Source organism: Dryobates pubescens, chromosome 26 (assembly GCF_014839835.1).
Source record: "Dryobates pubescens isolate bDryPub1 chromosome 26, bDryPub1.pri, whole genome shotgun sequence".
Lineage (NCBI taxonomy): Eukaryota > Metazoa > Chordata > Aves > Piciformes > Picidae > Dryobates > Dryobates pubescens.
The window spans coordinates 12,460,001-12,480,780 of NC_071637.1; the positions used below are offsets into that span (position 1 = coordinate 12,460,001).

The 20,780-nt window shown below is 39.2% G+C and overlaps 1 protein-coding gene across 1 annotated transcript in view; it reads right to left on the reverse strand.

Annotated features, from left to right (window-relative positions):
* Window positions 1-3,226: 3,226 nt before the first annotated feature.
* The window catches only part of TAF4 (TATA-box binding protein associated factor 4), a 39,005-nt gene continuing 21,451 nt past the window's right edge, over window positions 3,227-20,780 (reverse strand). Inside the window, exons 3-16 of the mRNA XM_009909967.2 lie at window positions 20,285-20,451; window positions 19,644-19,763; window positions 17,812-17,931; window positions 16,991-17,113; window positions 15,490-15,579; window positions 14,255-14,506; window positions 12,728-12,872; window positions 12,258-12,372; window positions 11,466-11,635; window positions 10,747-10,877; window positions 9,967-10,092; window positions 8,133-8,189; window positions 7,932-8,051; window positions 3,227-3,845 (exon numbers count right to left, since the gene is read on the reverse strand). Of these exons, the coding sequence (XP_009908269.2) occupies window positions 3,678-3,845; window positions 7,932-8,051; window positions 8,133-8,189; window positions 9,967-10,092; window positions 10,747-10,877; window positions 11,466-11,635; window positions 12,258-12,372; window positions 12,728-12,872; window positions 14,255-14,506; window positions 15,490-15,579; window positions 16,991-17,113; window positions 17,812-17,931; window positions 19,644-19,763; window positions 20,285-20,451 (1,904 nt within the window). The 3' untranslated portion in view covers window positions 3,227-3,677. The remainder of the gene's footprint in view (window positions 3,846-7,931; window positions 8,052-8,132; window positions 8,190-9,966; window positions 10,093-10,746; window positions 10,878-11,465; window positions 11,636-12,257; window positions 12,373-12,727; window positions 12,873-14,254; window positions 14,507-15,489; window positions 15,580-16,990; window positions 17,114-17,811; window positions 17,932-19,643; window positions 19,764-20,284; window positions 20,452-20,780) is intronic.

The following is a 20,780-nucleotide window of genomic DNA, read 5'->3' on the forward strand; positions in this document are numbered from 1 at the left end:
AGGCATGTGTCTCAGTACGTATTTCAATAGGCTGGCTGAAAACACACCTATTTAATTATACACCTGAGAAATGAAAAACAGGCTGAATTCAGGGTGCCTTACCAAATCCTCTCTTTTCTGATTGATTTTTTTTTTGCTAGAAAAATGAACACTAGAGCTATGCACTACCCAATAAAAGGTGTTAAAAAAAAAATATAGAGCCATCAAGACTTCTGTAAAACAGAAGGTGGAGAGCCCACCTCTAGGTCACACACACAAATGCTGGTAAACTTACAAGCAAGAGAGAAGCAACTTGTCCTTGATAGAACTAAAAGTGTGATTAAACAAAGGATGTAATAAAATATCACTGACTCATGCATGGAGAGAGCCATCCACCTGTAGCTATCTTCAATGCATGCACCTCCAGTTCTGAGGTCCTATAAGGAAGCTGCACAACTTCTGAAGGAAGAGGATGAAGGAAAGGGGCAGAAAACTCCCTTGCACCTTAACCTTCCCTCTTTGGTGGAGCTGCACAAGCTCAGGGGGCAGAAGGAATCACAGTTTCTCCCTTTCCAGGCCCCTAATGCACAAGAGAAATGCTTTTGCACACCTGCATTCCTCTATGAATGCCACCCCTCCTCAGCTGTGACTTTGCTCTGAAATGTAGAGCTTCTGGGCAGTTTCAAAAATAGTTACTTCATCATTGAAAAGCAAAACAAACGAAACACAACAGAGCCAACCAACAAAACAAACAAGCAACAACTGATCTGCAGTGAGAACATCTCTCAGAAGTATGCCAACGACCACAGGAGTCAGTGTCCACTGCAGGACTGAAGTGCCACTATTACAGCCCAAAACTACATTAATTCAGACTACTGGAGGGAGATGGACACCACCAGCTTGTCAAACTAAGAACAGGAACTTTCTAAAGCTGAGAAAAATTACATGGAGCCAAGGGCTGACTGTGCTCTAAAATGTGCTATTTAAACAAAACCAAGAGCTATGGTCCTACAGAAGATCTTCCCCTCCTCCCAACTGTCTTGACCTCTCCAGTGTATTTCTAAGCTACTACCTCTGCTGAAGAGGGAGTGCAGAGTACAACACACCATCTAATGACTTAATTTTTTCAAGCATGCCTTACCCCCAAGCAACACCTGGAGGTCAGGTTTTCCCCAACTTACCTGCCACAGCTTTGCAGACTCTGTGCTTCGTCACTGGATGGCCAGTGGTGATCAGTATTAACAATCAACACTTGTTACAATTAAAGGAAGGTTATGACAATGTTTTGACCAAAAGTCAAAGCTGTTTCTTCCCACTCAATAACATTACACAATCTGAAAGACAGTTTGGAGTTTGCAGACAATCAAAATCTTCAAGTAAGCGTCACACACGTTGCCAGGTGAGTGTATGGAGCTAATCCAGATATTCACAAACACCCCACGTGGACCAAGCCAGTGCCAGCCACACACCAGATCAACAGGGGCGTGCTTGGAGCTGGAGCCTGTGGATAGATTTGTCTGTATGCAAGAAATAATTACCCATTAAGGTGACTTTTGCTATTAAATAAATAGCAGGATTAGGGCCTCGCAATTGTGAATTTATTTTGTGTTACTCATGAGAGCAGGCATTAAAAAACCCACAACCCAAAAGCTAAACATTCACAACAGAGCATGAGAAATGCACCTTCTCAGATTTTCACATTAATAAAAGCGTGTCCCTAATTACATTCTTTCATAGCTGGCCTCCAAGTTCTGTGGTTTAGGTCACACCTTCTTCTGAAAACCATGGTAGCTAATTTGTGTCTGAAGGAGTAGGCTGCCCTCAGGGAGAGGGTGTTTTATTAAACCTTCACTAGACAAAACTAAAATACTTTTAAGACCTCTTCAGAAACCTTCATTGCTTCAAAACAAACAAACTAAACCCTGCTCTCCACTGATCTTACTCCAAGATCCCCGAGACAACAAAGAAATGTCAAGATTCATAAAGGTACACACTTCCAAAACACCGACAGAACAAAACAATGTAAAAACCCCAAAGTGCATCTCCGGGAAGCAGCATCCCCTCAGGTAGACCAATCTTTTACTGCACCAAGAAAAATAAACCCAAGAGGAGAAAAAAGTTTAGAGAGGACCAAAAAAAAAAAACCAACCAAATAATAAAAAAAAATACATTAGCAAATACAGATAAATTTGTTTTTAATAAAGGAGTTAATTTTCTTTCAATCCTATATAAAACAATAGCAATTAAAAACTTCATTTTTGAAAGTAAAATATTTACATATGAACAAGTAACTGTGCAAAATTTACATGGAGGAAAAAAAACACAAAATAAAATGATAATGGAAAGACAGGATTTCCTAAAAGACAAAATAAAAAGGGGTGTAACAGTTGTCAGGTGTGTTGATAAAAATACTGATCAGCATTCAGTTTACACGCCAGAGAGTTAAATTCTACCATGGAGAGTTCACACAAAGAAAGCCAAAGTATTTACAGTCATAAAAGTACTATCAATAGACAATTTAATACAATAACCTCTGAAAATATAAAGAACCAATTAGTATATTTGTAATAAAAAAATAGGTACAAAGGAAGGACTTTGCTCTGGACATCTTTAAAGTAGGCCCACAGCTTGCATACAGTCTTTTAGCAAAATAATTATAGTTTACATAGCCATTTTTTTTGTTTGTTTGTTTGTTTATGTTATGTGCCAAAAATTATGTACAATTACTGACAAAATACACCAACCATTTTTCAACACTTGATTCACACTGAGAAACAGTCTTTTGATGATTCCTCTCGACTTTTGACTTTATTTAATCTAAGCTTTCACTTTAGCTAAAAAAACACAGTGCAAGTAAAATATATTTATGCTGAAAAGGTTTCTCTTTTTTTTTTTTCTCCTTTTTGTTGTGGTTTTTTTTTTTCCTCCTTTTTTTTTTTTTTGAACTTTACAGCTTTACAAACTATAGCAAATAAAATGCATTTTTTTTGTTTGTTTTTTTTTTTTACAGATGCTGCTAAAACATTCAGAAGTAACCCTCCTTTATGGGAGTTCAGGGCCTCTAATAAGCAATAATGTGATTAAAATTGAGGTTATGTTTAAAAATTAACTGTATATCCCTCTAGATTTTTGAACATTTGGGGGAGAGGGGGGAGGGAAGATAAATATTCTTTAAAAAAAAAACCCCAAAAATAAATCAGTTTGCTTTGCTAAACTGACTGCTTTTAAAAAAAAAAACAAAACAAAATAAGCTAAATGAAATGAGGTCATCTGCTGTAGACATATGCCTATATAATCGATTTAGTTGAGTAAAACTGAACTAAAATGCACAATTAAGGTGGAAACCGCTACAGGGCTGACAAAGGGTAGCTAGTTATTTGCTAAACGATTCCATCAGTCTTTATATATGGCTTGTTTGGCAAGAAGGCCACTCAATCAAGAGATGAGTTAAAATTGAATCGTCCTTTCAGAGCATCCACAGGCCTTGCAAGTATCCTCACTGTTACAGAAACGCGTTTCCTCTCAGACTGCAGAGTTCAGTTTATAAACAGGAGTACAAAACTGTTCCGTGTAAAGAGGTGGCTGTTTTTCAAACGATATCCCGTTCGCTCGTTACAAAAAAAGGCGGAATCTGCAAAGGTATAAAAAACATGTCCTCAGGTGTCTCTCCGTCAAAAATACCCTCGAGCTCTTCCGTTTTACTTAAGGAATGCTTTGTATAGCAATAGTGAATGGCTTGTCTCTCGCTCATTTTCTAAACAAAATATGAGGTCCCTGAGGTTCACCCGCGTTATCCTTTGTCGCTTAAACTGACTGGTGGTTCCCACTCCAGAGCTGCCCGGGACTGCTGCGCTCGAGCCAGATCCCTGAAAAAGAGAAGAGGAGAGAAATCAGAATGTGTCAGCAACCCTCCCCTAGGTTTTCCAAAGATCTTCAGAGAAAATATAGAATGTATAGAATAAACCGGGTTGGAAGAGACCTTCGAGATCATCGTGTCCAACCTATCATCCAACAATACCTAATCAACTAAACCATGCAACCAAGCACCCTATCAAGTCCCCTCCTGAACACCTCCAGTGACGGTGACTCCACCACCTCCTGAGGCAGCCCATTCCAATGGGCAATCACTCTCTCTGTGTCAAACTTCCTCCTAACCTCCAGCCTAAACCTCCGCTGGTGCATCCTCAGACTCTGTCCTCTTGTTCTGGTGCTGGTTGCCTGGGAGAAGAGACCAATCTCTGCCTGTCTACAACCTCCCTTAAGGTAGTTGTAGAGAGCAATAAGGTCACCCCTGAGTCTCTTCTTCTCCAGGCTAAGCTACCCCAGCTCCCTCAGTCTCTCCTCATAGGGCTTGTGTTCCAAGCCCCTCACCAACTTCGTTGCCCTTCTCTGGACACACTCCAGCAAGTCAACATCCTTCCTAAACTGAGGGGCCCAGAACTGGACACAGTACTCGAGGTGTGGCCTAACCAGAACTGAGAGATTTGAGGCTGTTTAGTCTGGAAATGAAAAGACTTGAGAGGGGATCTTATTAATGTTTATAAATATCTGAAGGCTGGGTGTCATAGTACCATAGTATCAGTCAGGGTTGGAAGGGACCACAGGGATCATCTAGTTCCAACCCCCCTGTCATGGGCAGGGACATCCCACACTAGATCAGGCTGGCCAAAGGCAAGAAAAAGTGTCAAGAAAAAGGGACCAGTCTCTTCTCAGTGGTGTCCTGTGACAGGACAAGGGGCAGTGGATACAAACTGTAATACAAAGTTCCACCTCAACGTGCAGGAAAACTTTACTGTAGTGGTGACAGAGCCTTGGAGCAGACTGGCCAGAGAAGCTGGGGAGTCTTCTTCACTGAAGACATTCAAAACCCGCCTGGATGCATTCCTGTGTGACCTGTTCTAGGCGATCCTGCTCTGGCAAGGGGGTTGGACCGGATGACGTTTCGAGGTCCCTTCCAAACCCTAACATTCTGTGACTCTATGAAGCAGCAGCCTCCCTGCCGCTCCTTGCCTATGGCAGCAGTAAGGCCTCGTCACCAGTAGATGGCACGCAGAGACCGGCCGGCCGGATTCCACCGCAGACTGGGACGTCAGCAATCTTTCCGGCAGCGTCTGTTGCTGACAACTTGCTCTTTGTGGGTTTGTGAATAGTGAAGGTGTTCCAAGTGAACTGGAAAAGGTTATGTTTCTGTGTCTTAGGCATTAGGGGACGCTCAGGTTGGATATTAGGGAAAATTTCTTCACAGAAAGGGTTATCAAGCCCTGGAACAGGCTGCCCAGGGAGGTGGCAGTGGAGTCACCATCCCTGGAGAAATTTAAAAGATGAGTGGATGCAGTGCTGAGAGACATGGTTTAGTGGTAGTGTATTAGTGGTAGTCATGGGATTGCAAGCTCTAGGTGAGCAGTTGGATGTGATGACATCAAGTCTCTTCCAACATCAACAGCTCTACAATTGTATGGACTCTTTTTTCCTCCAATTTCATTTATAAGGATAAACTCTTTTTTTTGTCTACTTCATGAAACTTCAATATTTAGTGACACATGAAGGTCCAAATACACTTCACTTGTCAATAAATATTTATCTGCCTGAGAGCTGGGAGAATGTTAAAAGACAGTTTTAAATAAGAACATATCAGACTTGAGAGAAGCCCTAATTTAGAGTAGTCCAAAAGCCATGTGAATTAGCTGGTGAGGCTCTCACCAGCACAGTCCTCTCTGTATGTGAAGGTAGCGTATTTCTGATCAGTGTACAACATTGATTAAGAAAGCAATGTAACTTGAGCTGAGAACTACCATCTGAGTTAGTAGTACACCGTATGCAGTGCAGGGGCTCTTGCTAACAATTAAGCCAGATTTCTATTTCTCAGACTAGTTACCTGTCGAATCAGCAAATATCAAATCATTGAAATCCCGTAGTTATTTTAAGGCACTTGCACAACTTAGGTGCTTCATTTCCATCATGCAGAAGAGCAATGGATGCTAATTAAATTCCCTCAAATACACACACAACTACTGACTGACAAGAGAATGGTTGGAAAGGGTTTTAATTTGGGGACTTCAAAATCAGGCTCAAGCATGATTTTACTATTCATGCTATAATACTTTAAATGCAAGGGTAAAACTTCAGGAGTCTTTTAAGACACAGAACTATGCTACTCTAAGTCAAGAAGCTTCTTAGTAAGTCAATAAAATCACCTGGACAGAAAACTCTAAAAGTGACAGAAACCTGTTTGGTTGAATTTTGAAACAAAACAGTACCATTGCTACTCAGATATTATTTTACCTGCAATTAAGACTCAGGATCTTTAGACATCAAAAGCTTACATTTACAAATCAGTGTCTAAGCAATGACAAACCTTATTTTCCACACTTGTAATATGCCTTAACTACAAACTGCACACAAATGGTGACAAGTGGAGCTCAATTTAAAAATGTCAAGTGACAGAGCAGCAAAAAGCACAGCTGTGAGTCTATCAGATCAAAAGCAGCTGGTTCTTAATTAAACAGACAAAAAGATTAGATTTCAAGGGAACCTGTAGTTAATTGGTTAACCAGTAAGGGATTAATCTAGGATAACTAAATTAGCCAAATTTAGATGAAATACAAACAAGTGTTCACAGTAGATGGAAAATGCATTTCATAACCTAAGTGACATTAACAGAGTATTAATGGTGCACACTTGAGCATGCCTAAGTAAGCAATGCCAACAATAATGCTGGATGTGATGCTTCAGCGTATTCCTCAGAGAGGACTTCATTTATATGCACATCTCTCTCTGTAGAAGTGCCCCATTCTGCTATTTTTATAACTTTAAACCACATTCATATTTTTAAATAAGTTAACAAATTACTGTGTAAGTCTTACTATCAGTCACAAACATTTTAGTAAATGTTGATACTGAAATTTCCTTTAAAAGATGCTCAAGAGGGTTGATTCTTAGAAATAAAAATAACACCTATTGGTATTCAGATTGTTCTCTAGCATATCAGGGATGTGTAAATTGTTGCTTCTAGCAATTCAGTATAAAAGGTGAATTCTTTAGAAACTAAAGGCTTTTCTACAGCATAAATGCTTCAGCACTAAACATTTGGAATGCTCAGGAAGTCATGAACAGCATTACTAAATTATTTCTCTTCTGTCACTTGCTATTAGACACAAAACTCTGCAGAGAAAAATCCTCTTATTATGAAGAAAGCCCTTGACCCTGGAAATTAAGAGTTCCAAGGTTTTATTCCTTTTAAACAATAGAGAAACTACACTGAATGTCTTCCATGCAGAAAGCAATTTTATACCATTTCATGTTTATTAACTTGTTCAGGAGCACACCAGATATTTTGCTGTTTCATCTGGCCTTTCAAAAATCTCTCTGCAGATTAAGCATCAGTATGGTCAGTGTCTAATTATTTTAATGTTAACTTAAACTCAGGTAGATTGAAAGACTATTCAAAGTATATGCAAGAACATCATGATCAGGTGGGAGTGGTCAAGCTGATCTGCTTTAGAGACACTAAAAATAAGACAAATCAACAGCTGAAGAAAGAAATTGTGCAAGTTCCTTATCCTACTCTAACAAGGACATCCCTGTAACCTGAAGCTCCTGCTGTCAAATTTAGCAGTGATTCAACTCTATCATTGCACCCACCCATATCATTTGAACAGACTGGCTACAATCACAACAATCTCTTCCCAAAACTAGAGAGGACAAAAAAGCAGAGACCTGAGAGAACACAATGGGTTTCACAACATTTCCTCCTGTCCCAAGAATTAGGGAATAACAATCCAAGTTTTATATCCCATGCCACTACACAGATGCTAAAAATTGATCATGACCTTGGAGCAAGCAAATCTGAACACTTCTGCCACTCAAAGCTTCCACAAACTAGGAAAAAAGTTCTGAACAGAAAAGTTTGTGTGGCTGATGCAGCAAAACCAAACATTACAATGGCACTGTACCTCTGTCCCTGATCCAGATCCCGATGAATCTAGTTTCCTTTTCTTTCTGGGACCGATCGCAGCTAATGCAGTCAAGTTGGCATCCCTCTGTCTCATCTGTGCTAGCTCTTGTTGCTGCATCTGCATTTGCCAGAACAAGTACAGTTAATTATTTTTCTTTCCATTTCCAAAAGAAGAGTTGATGTGAAGACTGACACTTACCTCCTTGGCCTTCTGTTTCAACCTAAGCTGCTCTGGATCTTCTTGTCGAGATCGAGACTACATTGACAAAGGATGAATGTGGAATGGTTGGGGAAAAAGAAAGAAAAAGTAATTTGGTTACAAAAGCAGTTAAAGAATGTAAGATTTACACAGAATATGCATTTTTTTCCCTTAAAATTCAGCAGGAAATGGAGAACACCTACCACTGCTAGAAAGGGCAACAGGGGAAAATTTTTAGAGATTAAAAGCAGTCTTCCATTTCTCAGTTTCAAGTATCTGGTTTTGAAAAAGGATCTCCTTTTTCAGCTTTGTTAAAAGTAACAAAGCAACAGCTAAGCACTTATGCCTTAAACAAAACTATTACAAGACAAAAGTTACACAGATCTGAGAACTTAAATTCACACACTTTGCATATGGAAAAAGGAAACAGACCTGTACTTTTTGGAAGAATTCTTCCCCTAGCTGCTCCACCTGCACACGCAAGTCAGACTCCTCTTTGAACGAGCTGCAGCTAACTGACCAACAGACCATTTGTATCACTGTCCAGTTCACTTACTTGTACATACCACACTTTAAGAATCACAGAATGATTTTGCTTGGAAAAGACTTTAAGATCATGGAGTCCAACTGTTAACCCAGCACTGCCAGATCACCACTAAACCACATTCCTCAGTACCACATCTACACATCTTTAAAATCCTTCCAGGTACGGTGACTTCACTACTTTCCTTTGCAGCCTGTGCAAGGCCTTGACAACCCTTCTGCAGAAGAAATTGCTCCTAATGTCCAACCTAAACCTCCCCTGGCACAACTTGATGACATTTTCTCTTCCTACCACTTGTTGCTTTGGTGAAGCAACTGACACCCAGCTATCTATACTCCAGACTAACTCAATTCAAACAAATTCTGACTATACATTCTTTAGAAACTGTTTTAATTCTATGCTCAAGTACTCTTAAAATATTAGGCTTTTCCTAATGATTAACCTATGTTTTCCCTGCTGCACTTTAGGCACAGGGAATAACAAGAATATGCGACAGTCATGGAGATTTAACCTCACCTCAGTCTTTTCTCTTCTGAAGCAAATGGATTTACTTTCAAATCTCACCTCATAGGGCACATTTTCTAGATCTTTAAATTGCTTTCCTTCTGAAGTCTCCTTGATGTATGGCACAAAAGCTGGATTCAGCTGTCTAACAGGACCCAACCGAACTGGCAGTGTTAGTTCACAACTCGTTAATACTGCAGCAAAACCCCTGAATTTTGGCATTATCAACTCATACCAGACCACAAACCCAACAGAAGCCTAACTCACCTCTTTTGTGAACAATTTCTACAGCATTCCTGCCTAGTCATAGTCATTCTATATTAGGGTCACTAAAGCCACAAAATCTAATGCTTACACTTGTGTTTACATCAACTGCTTCCTGTTTACTGTACTTCTCCAGCTTGTAAAAACCTTTCTGAAGTCTTTCTAGTCTCTGAAATACCTATAATCGCTTTATTCCATTTAAGAGTACCACCGAGACACCAAATTCCTATTTTCCACCATGCAAAGCGTAAAAACTAAGTTTTAAGACCTAATTCGGGAACACACAATAAGACTGGCAAAGACCTAATTCGGGAACACGCAGTAAGACAGGCAAAGAAGTTGTCTCACACACTGTACCCTCAAAAAGCAGAACACAGCTCTAGCTAAAGAATGCATTCATCAAGCTCCACCTTTGAAGATTAGTCTTCCCCTGCATTGTGAGCGCTTTAGAATGAAAAGAAACTGTGCGGTTTTGACGTCAAACTGACACTTCGGAACCACGTGTGAAATCCAAGCACTTGCCTTTGCCGCACGCATTAAAATTTCCCTTTCTTGTTCATCTTTACGCTGCTTTTCTATGTGATCAAGTTGTTCAAAGAACTTGAGCTGTGCCCGAACGTCACTCGCTTGTTCGTATCTTTCATCATCCTGCAAACATGGCAAATGTGTTTCTCATTAGGGTTGTTAAAAACAAAGCTGTTAGCTTGTACTGTACTTTAGAAGAACATATACATTTAAAGCTCAAATGTTCGCTTTGTCCTTTTCAAACAAACAGCAAGTGTGTATTTACACCAGTCAAACCAGCTGCAGTTCTTGAAAGTGTTTTGTACTATTGCGTGAATCATCAGATTTTGACTTCTAAACTAACACCATCACAGCTTTAACCTCACGAATGTATTTCGGAGAGCTCTGTGTGGTGTTTGTTGGGTTTTTAAATGCTCTTTAGGCATTTGCATCTATTAAGAACATACATCTGTCAGATAAGTCTCTTGAGAATTCAAAGCAGCACTTTTATCTGCATACCCAATTGTACAATCACTCAGACTCTAAATATTTGACATAATAAATAAAGGGAGGATACAGTTTCTCTGCATTTGTTTTATAAACATTTTGTATATGCAAGCTGAGGAGTTCTAGTCATTCGTGTGCATTAATATCTTAATGTAAGATGAATGAGTCAAAGACTAAACAACCTCACTTCACAGAATGAAAAGCACCTGAACTCCTGCATTACAGCCAGCACAATACCCTGCTGAATTTGTGCCATTTTGCCACTTCATTTGTGCAGTTACATACAGTTACCTTGTAAGAAATATTCTTTTGTTGAGCAGTTTCTGATAATTTTTCCACGAGGTTTTGTAGTCTTTGTTGTGTAGCATGTGATACATAGCTAACTACATCAGGATGGATTTCTGTTATTCCATGTTTTTTACCTATGACCAGGACAGAAGACAGTTGTAAAAAAATGATTTTATAATGCAGCCAAACACGTGGCTAATCTCAGTCATGAAAGTATAAATGCTGTTTGCAAAATAAGGCTCTTGGGTTTTTCTCAGACAAGCATTAAACAAGGAGTGGCTTACAAATGAAAAGTTACATTAGCTTAACAAAACCTACCATCTATTAATAAATGCCATATACTACAGTATAACAACTAATTTAAGAGGGCTTTTTTGTTGTACCACCAATTCTAAACAAGCAAATACCAGAAAAGTGTTTCTGGATTTATTTTCCTAAAACCAAATGTTGTTATTTTTGTTACACCTTGCCAGCTAAGACAGTCAGAATTTTAACCAGGTCCAACAATTTTGACGTTTCCATCATTTTAGAAGGCAGCTCAAAAGGTTTGCTACCCCTTAAACACTACTCTGCATTCCTCAGCTGAATGATTACCCACAGGCATCAGAATATACAAAAGGTAATGACTCCAGCGACTTTAAATGATTTCCATGGAAAATGCCTTCAATTCAACCCAAGGCTAATGAAAATTATTTATTGAAGTTCAGGAAAAATCAACATACCTATTTCTAATATCCTTCTTTGTAAAGGTGCTGGGAAAAGGAAGGTTTCATCTTTACAGGACCTTGTTAAAGTACCCACTAGTTCGGAGTTTGTTGCCAATATCCGAGCGCTTTCCTCTGACAGGTTGACTCCAGCCATTGATGCAACATCATTAATGTCATCATCATCCCTTAAGAAAGGAAAACTCATTATAACCATAAAGAGCTTACCTGCAGACATTGCTAGAATACTACAGCTGCATATAAGGAATTCCACAGTAAACCTCAACACTTTTTTATCTAAAGTAAATAAAATGAAACAATATCAAACTAACACAATTTGATTCCAAAGAGCACTCAGGACTTTTGCAGTTTTGTACCTCCTGTTTTTTCAAGATCCTTTCTTATGTAATTTTTCAACACCTTGAGAAACAAGAGACACATCACAACCACAAAACAACAACAAACTGCACTCATTACTGTAAGACATGTTGTGTACCCAAATAACCTGAGCAGAGCTGGGAGGAACGAAGGAATTAATTTTATTTGCTTGTCCAGGATGAAAGTGTTTGTGAGGTTTGATGCTTATCCTTAATACCAGCTAAGGGCTAAAACCATTCTGGCACAAGCATGTCCACAGTTATTTGTTAAAGTCTTCATTAAAGCAGGAAACCTGCCCACAGAAAATCCACTTCTATTTCTTGTGAGTTTACCCAGCCTGATTCAGCAGCACTACAGCACGCAGAAAGGTTCCCACTGAGCTCAGCAGGCTGCCCAGGCAGCTCAAGCACAAATCAGTGCCTGGTTCCTCACCTAAAAGAGCCTCCCCCAGGTTCTTTCAGTTTATTCTTCTGAGCCGCCGCTACTTGTGTCGAAATAGTGGCAATAGCTTTGTTTCCAGGTAATACTGCTGGTTTTACCACCGGTACTGCAAGAAGACAGAACACATTTGTACTCCATCAAATCTATATCAGAGTGCAGATTTACAAGGCAGTCGTGGGCAGTAACACACGAAGTCTGGTGCAAAGACTTTACCTCAGTATATTCTGTCTGCATGTCATCCATCTGAAACAGGGCCCCTCACACAGTTCCAGTACCCAAACTGTAAATGCTGCCCTGACACATGCATATCCCCAGCCACTACGGCACCGTGCACTGAAGATTTTAGCAGTAATACAGCAACCATCACACAGCTAACATGGCACTTAAGAACCAATATTCATAAACCAGACTTCAATTATTGTTGTCAAATATAGCACAGCCAGAACATCTTGACCTCTTACCTGTCTGAAGTTGATTCAGTTGAATCTGAGGAGTAGTGAGCATAATACGACTATGCGGTTGCCGTAACGCCACCATTGGTGTCTGTGTCAATGTTACCTGTGGAGGCCTTATCAATGCCCCTGCTTTTTGAGGCTGTTGGATAACCTGCAAATAATGAGAGAAGTGTAAACAATCTTAGAAATGCCTAAGGCTAAGAACCAGTAGGAAGAGCAGACCCTAATAATCAACTTGTACGACAAGGTCTTAACACATCTGCCTGTTTTAATCAGCACATTTAAAGGTACTCAGAAGTTCCTTTAGATAAATTATACCTTATAGGAAACCTAATATTGCACTTCCTGTGATACAGAAAAGAAATTGCTAACCTATTTCTATTTACAAACCAAACATCTATAATTACAAAGATCCAGTTAAAACTTCTCCATCTGCTTTCTATATTAGAGACATAAAAGCAAACTGGATCTGCCTGAACCAACTCTAAACCTAAATGGAGACATGATGAAGACAAACCAGCTGGTACCACACATGCTGTCTTCATCCAGAATCAGCATAAGCTACAGCCATGTAGCTTTGTACCACTGGATTGTTAGGCTAGACTGAGTCTCAGGAAACCGGAGCCACACTTCTTCTGAAGGTGAACCTTACACTGCAATGTCAGAGTCATTCACACAAACTCATCTTCTGCCCTCAACTACTTTTCAGAAACTTCACTTTCAAACTATTGTAAAGAACTCTACCAACTGCCTGTTTTGCAAGCTCCACTTCCACAACTCTGCAAGTCATCTTTTTTTTTCCATTGTACTTTTGCTACCGTTTTATATATTTATTTAAAGGCCAAACTATTTGCTTGTAAATCCAGCACTAATTAATCAATGTTCAGTTTTTGTTCCTCTTTCTATAATACCAAGGTTATAAAGGTAGTAAGGCCAATATAATCACTAGTTTTTCTCTCAAGATAAGTGAAAAATACTTGCAGATTGACAAAGAGATATCTCCTTTTTTATATGAAATGTCTGGAGACAGCAGCTCAGATGAATGCAAAGCATTCTACAGGTAACACTGAAGTGCCTAAAACTATCACACAGTACTAGCAAAGTAACAATGTATATTAATTAATACACATCCTAGAAAAAGCTTATACTCAGGCACTGCTCAGCTACAAGAGGAGGAAAAAAAGGAAAATGCTGCACACCATACTGTTCTTATTTGGTTTATGTCCAGGACTGACAAAATTTTTTCTCCTTTGGGGTAATTTGTTGTGAGATTTATGAAATGGAAAATGAAAGATCCTCCAGAACACTGCTCTGATTGACACAATCTGCCAGTATTTCATGCTAAAATAGGAAATAACAGTACTTTAATCAAGAATGTATTCTAAATTATATTTCTTTTTCTCTTAGTTGCTAGTTTCTCTAAAGAGGTCAAAGATCATCAATTGAGCCAAACCACCAATTTAAGAGGGAAAGCCATTGTGTTATCAAAAAAACCCCTGTGCAACAACAGATGATGCACTTCAACCAACGTACCAGTGGTGTAGACTGCCCTTGTTTGCTAACACCAACTTGTGTAGGCTGAGTTAGGCTGATTACAGGTTGTTGGAGGGTACTCGTTACAGCTGCAGCTGCCTTCCCTGCAGTGCGCTGAACTGCCGAGCTCAGAATCACTGCTGCAGATGGAATAGTTGCTATCGTTGCTTGCGTTGTTGGCTGCTGCTGTTGACTTTGTTGAATGAAAGCTGCAGAGTCTGGTGTTAATTGTCTCAAGGCAGGTAAACTCCTCTGAAAAATGGAAAGGAAAGAATTTACTTGAGTATTTTAATCCTAGATCACATAAGAAAACATTCATTGTAAAAAGCAATGCATTTCACTTTGGTCCATTGTAGCAAACTGAGCGCACCTGAGCAAACATGACAGGGTGCACACAGAAATATGCTACTTGCCATCTAAAGCTAGACAGAGCAACAGTACCTTTAGTTGTGGAAGCTTAGATGTCATGGGCCTGTTGTGTAAGTCTACTTGCAACCTCTGGTATGTATTAAACAATCTAGGCTCATGCTGCCTTCCATACTTCTGTTCCTACATATATACCAAGCTACAACACATGATGGCTTCAAAGAGATCCTGGAAGATTTACTGGATTCTTATATTAGTTGTTTTCTTATGATTACATTTTTTGTTCTCATGAACAGCTCCAGGTTGAACAAGTACTCAAGAAGCCAGAACATCACACATCTACAATTACATCCTTTAATCACACATTAGTCAAGCAGAGTTACACTCTGCCCATACAGCACTGTTGTACTTTCTCTGATTTTCACATACTGAATGTTTCAGAGTAAACTTTATTTTGAGATGTGTTCAAATACTACAAAATTTATGACAAATGAGATTTATTACTGAGAGGTGACAAACTTCCTGCTTATGCGAACAGGTATGCAGCACAGACATCATTCAATCCTTTGTTTTCTTTCCAAGACTAAAAAGAGGATAATAAACCAATTCATAGGCTTGGTGCTAAGTCAGAAAGAAAACTGCAGAGTTCTCAAAAGAGATACAATGCAACACCATGATAGAAATTGCAATGGTGACTGTGCAAATGAATCATACCAACGAGTAGAAAAAATTATAAGGGAGCAAAAAAATCCAGGTACCATTTAAAACCTCCATTTACAGCATTTTGGAATTTCATCTCTGCTGGTAAAAGATGTGCTTGTGTTCATTGCTGCTGATACCTAAACACAGAAATACAGTCATCAAGTTACCTTCAGGAAAGGCACAAGGTAAGGTTGAGGTGAAGAATTAAGTTCTCTGTACAGTCTGCTGGTAAAGTCTTCTGCTTCAATTTTTCCATCCTTCAAAACAGAAAATCCAAATGAATGAACTCATAGAAATTAACTTTTACAGATATTTAACACCCACCCAAAAAAATTAAGACTACAAGATTTATTGAAAATCAGTGCTTTTTATCACCCCTCACTATTTTTGTTACCAATAGGTCTGTGTTAGAAACTATTTTTATGACAAATTTCAACTAGTACAGTCCCATCTTTCCTTTTCTTCCCCCTGTCTTGCAGATAATTTTAAGCAGCATCTGCAGTTGTTCTCACCATTACAGGAGTATCCTGTCTACAGATGAAAAAGCCAGGTGGAACCCATGGGAATATTTTGTGTGAGCTGCCATCAGCCAGCTATCCTTTGTTCATAACACTTGGGCAGTCCCATCTCTGGTGTTGAGCACTAGAGTTCCTTGATTTCATATAACTAAAGTTGTGCCCATCATATCTTCAAAAGACAGATGCTAGAAATGTGGCAGGTGATACCGCCTCCCCAGTATACATAGAATAAACCAGGTTGGAAGAGACCTTCGAGATCATTGCATCCAACCCATCAACCAATCCAACCCACCTAATCAACTAAACCATGGCACCAAGCACCCCATCAAGTCTCCTCCTGAACACCTCCAATGACAGTGACTCCACCACCTCCCCGGGCAGCCCATTCCAATGGGCAATCACTCTCTCTGTATAGAACTTCTTCCTAACATCCAACCTAAACCTCCTCTGGCACAGCCTGAGACTGTGTCCTCTTGTTCTGGTGCTGGCTGCCTGGGAGAAGAGACCAACATCTGCCTGTCTACAACCTCCCTCCAGGTAGTTGTAGAGAGCAAGAAGGTCACCCCTGAGTCGCCTCTTCTCCAGGATAAGATGTCCCTCACAAAGCTAAATGCATAACACTCATTGGAAGAGACACTTTGACTTTCAGTCTTGTGACAACCTCTGGCTATCGTGATAAAATCTGGAAGACACGGCTCTACCTTCACTTGAAGGTTGGTAACAACTAGGCTAAGCAATACTAGTACTCATTCTGTAAGTACTGAGGATTGTCAAGCTTTCACTTCAGCTTCAGACAATATTGCTTGCTTCAGTTTTGTGAAAAATTGTGATTTCCTACACCAATCTATTGCACCAGCTGTAGAGTATTTCATCCATTTACTGCTTTATCAATAAAATTTTAAAAATGTAGACTTTAAGGAGTCCCCACCTCCATTACTCTTATTTCAATTCATGTTCTCCTGCATGAATACAAGCAGTAATGTCTCATGTACAAGCTTGAAGAAAAACACATGCATTTATTTCAGTTCAGAAAAAGTGAACTTCCAGTTTATCTCAATTTTAGAACCTCCCTCCTCTCAAGAAAATAAAAAAATAAAGTCCCCAAATCAGTTTTTTGCTGTTTCTCCCAACTTGAATGAGTTTTTCTTACCAGCAAGTTCTGTACCAATTCTTTCACATTAGCTGCAGTTTCTGAAGACTGTTTTCCAGATGATGCCAGTTTTATTAACGTGGACAGAAAGTTTTTGCATTTCTTCACATTTTCCATAGTTTCCTGTTACAGAATGGAGGAGGGGTAGAAGGGAAACAGTCAAAGAGAAGACAAACATTTTTCATACACGATCTAACCATATAAAGTGAGAAAGAAAGACCCCCTCTAGTTCATTACTGCAGAATATTTATAGGTTCATGTCCCTCATCACTTGAGAGACAGACTGAAATTATTATTGTCCTTCATAAATATATATATATGTATGTGTGTGTGTGTATATAGGTATTGTACATTTGTTATCAAAATCTAGTAATTATTTTTGATGAAGTTAGAAAAAACCAGCACATCATGTACGGGAAAATAAATATTATAGCAAGGCTCCTCCTTCCTAGTGCACAGATTCCTTTTCAATGAGTTCATGCCAACTTCTTATCCCTTCCCATACTGTCTCTACTCTGCACTGCTGAACAATTCACTCTTCTCTGAGACACAGCTAATGTATTTTTTAAAAAGAGTGCTTTTAAACTGTCACTGAAATCAAAATGAATACTTTGACAAATGTTCAAATTCAGGTGTCCTGTGTTCACACTTTGTAAACTGCATGATTCTACTAAAGTTTATCTTTTCAAGACCAACAGTTCACAGAACTCCTGCATCTTTACCACCCTTCAGTCCAATCTGTGTTCACATGCATGTATCTACGTACAAGCACATACATATGTGAACGGACACAAAGATTCTACATGCACTCAGTATCTTACTGTGGCAATAGTGGAGGTTGCTGTTGTTCCTTGCACTGTCCTCTGAGGAGTTCCAGTTTGTACAGCTGTTGCTGTCCCCAACGTGGTTGTTTGTGCAGTACCACCCAGAACAATCTGAGGCTGCAGAGAATACAAACAGATTATTTTACTTGGAACATACCTGTTTTTCTGAACCATCAAAAAGAAAGAGACCTACAGGACAGCAGAACATCTTTCATAGCTACTATTAAAAGAAGTTACTAATCTGTCATCTGTTGCAGTGGAAAGAAAAAGCCACCAGATGGCACAAAATACTGCACCTTCCAAACAGGAATCCTAAAAGTTGATTAAGAATTGCACGATTTGTGGTTACTGAATAAAACAGCAAAAGAATAAACACACCCTCACCTACTGTGATTTCAAAATCTCATTAAAACAAGTGCCACATGTGAGTGCTTCTTTTCTGCCTTTCCCTTAAATGCCCCTTCCAATCAGAGGAATTTTTAAGGTGGCACAACAGAAATCTCAGGTTTTATCTATTTCTTTTTGATGAACAATGGGACAAAACATTATCCTGCTTCTGTAGACAAGTTGGTAATTCAAAGTAAGAATACCACCTTCACAAAATCAACATTGTAAACAAGACCTATTCACACATAGGTCACTCATGGACTTTCAACACAGTCCAATTACTACCACCACCACCACAGTCAGACAGGTAGTAATTTTTTACCAAGCTAAAGCTGGCTCTCAGGATTTTAACAAATCATTTCTAAACTTGCTAGTTATAAAGAGCATATAAAGATGCATAAGAAAAGAGGCTCCAGTGCTGCCAAAGCTAACTTCTCTTGGTATTTTGGGAGACAAAAAAGGAGACAAGGATTTAATTTGTCTCATTTTTCAAAATCAGGATAAATGAAGTCTTTGCTATGCTCATTACAGCAAAAGATATGCAGATGGAATGATTTTCCTGTCCAGTGTAACAGCAGTGCAAATTATGAAGCCTCAGTTAGGTAAATTAACTCTTAGATCTGGAAGGATCGCTGGCACGGGGAAAGGCTCTCTGAGGAGAAAAAGGTTAACTGGATGCACAGCAAAACCTGCATGTTTTAAATTAAAACTCTCTAATCCTTTCTACTCAAATGATGAAGAAAGCATAATGAGACAGATTAGGAGACAGCAATCATATTGTATCACTGTTGCCTGGAAGCCATGTGGAGAATTTCACACTTTTGCACTGCTTTAAGCTCACATCACTACCCCTCAGAAAAAAAATAAATCTACAATGAAGCCTATCATTAATACAAGGCAGGCTATCAGAAGAGCCCACATGCTAAGACACCACTATTTATTTCCTGCATTATCAGACCCTTCCTAAGCACACAGACCAAAGCAGAGACTCATGTAAGAGAGAGGCGGCCAGTAGAAAAGAAGGCTGCCAGTGAGGTCCAGTTTGTAATGGTGAATTTTGCTGCAGAACTCATGAGGACCAGAGATCCATCAGAGGAATAAGATCACAGCTCCAAATCCGAAAGGGAATTGCTGTCACTTTCTTGAGACAGAAAGCATAAAAGTATTTTACTTTAGTCAGTTCTGTGTTCATACAAACTAATAACAGCATACCTTTAAAAATGTGTGCAAATAGGTATCATAACAGTATTGCATACAAATTACATACCCAAAATACACAATAAATTGAGATCTGCATATGTTGTAGAAAAGATATCAAGAAGGCATTTCCTCCATGCACTTAGCCAGAAATATAGGAAACGGAATTGCCTTCTCAAGCAGGTTTCCAGCTAACCTCAACAACAGATGCATCTCACCTATAATGTTATATTTTACAAACTCACTTGCACAACAGGAGGACGCTGTAGTGTTGTTGTGGGTTGCACTGTTGTTTGAGCCTGAGACACTTGCTTGATAATAGTAGTTGGTGTCACCTGTCGTGCAATAATAGGTGTTCCTGGGGCCTGGGGAAGAGGAAAAAAACAAATGTATTAGGTCCTGTATTTAAATATAATCTGTCTTATCTAGACTTTTTCCCTCTGGATAGTTGCCTGTGTAACAGATAAAAACAAACACAACTGGACCACTATAAAACTGTGAGAAGGATTCCAAGTCTTAACTTCATGCAGTAGTGATGACCTCAGTCATATAACCATATGTAACTTTTTCTTTTGGTTATATAAAGCATAATGATTCTTTGGGGAAATGAGTTCTACGCATTAACCATATATAGTCTTGAATGGTGATCTTTATAGTAAACAGCTTTGAACTTAATGCCATTCAGCTAGGAAAAAGTATTATTGATGAGTAGCAGCCAAACTGTAACAGAATTAGGAACAAGAGGCAATCCTTATGCCATGTGGAAAAAGCCAGTTTGATCAATGTTTTCTTCAAATCACTAACATCACACCTCACCTTCTGTAATACTCTTCACAGGCAAAAAAAGAAATCTTACAGCTTTAAGACTACAAATTCCTGAACTAACCTGCACTGTCGATATCTGCACTGGAGGAGCACTGGTAGGTGTAGCAGGACGAGGAGTCATTGTATTTTGAGGCTGAGACTGGGCATGTGCCTGTGCCTGCATCTGCGCCAAGGCTTGCTGAGGGATCATCAGCAACTGCCCATTCTCACTGCGTACAAGGACCATGCCTGTCAAAAGAGAAACCGGTCAAGAAACAAACATCCTTTTCAAATATGAAAGAACACATTTTTTTTTCAGTTTGTTTTTATCCAAGTTGGATGCATATGGAATTAATATACTGTTGAAGGACCACACAGATAACAAATGTGGGTTCGAATAAAAGCAAACCACCCAGCTGCATTATCACATTTTGTTTAGAATCGTTTAATTACACAAATTCTCCTTCTCTATCAAACAGCTTCAGTGTGGTGTGCATCAGAACACAGGAGTTGTATGTAGCCCAACCAAAAAATTCCATGTGACTAGAGATTGTAATTAGCAATCAGGCTAAAATGCT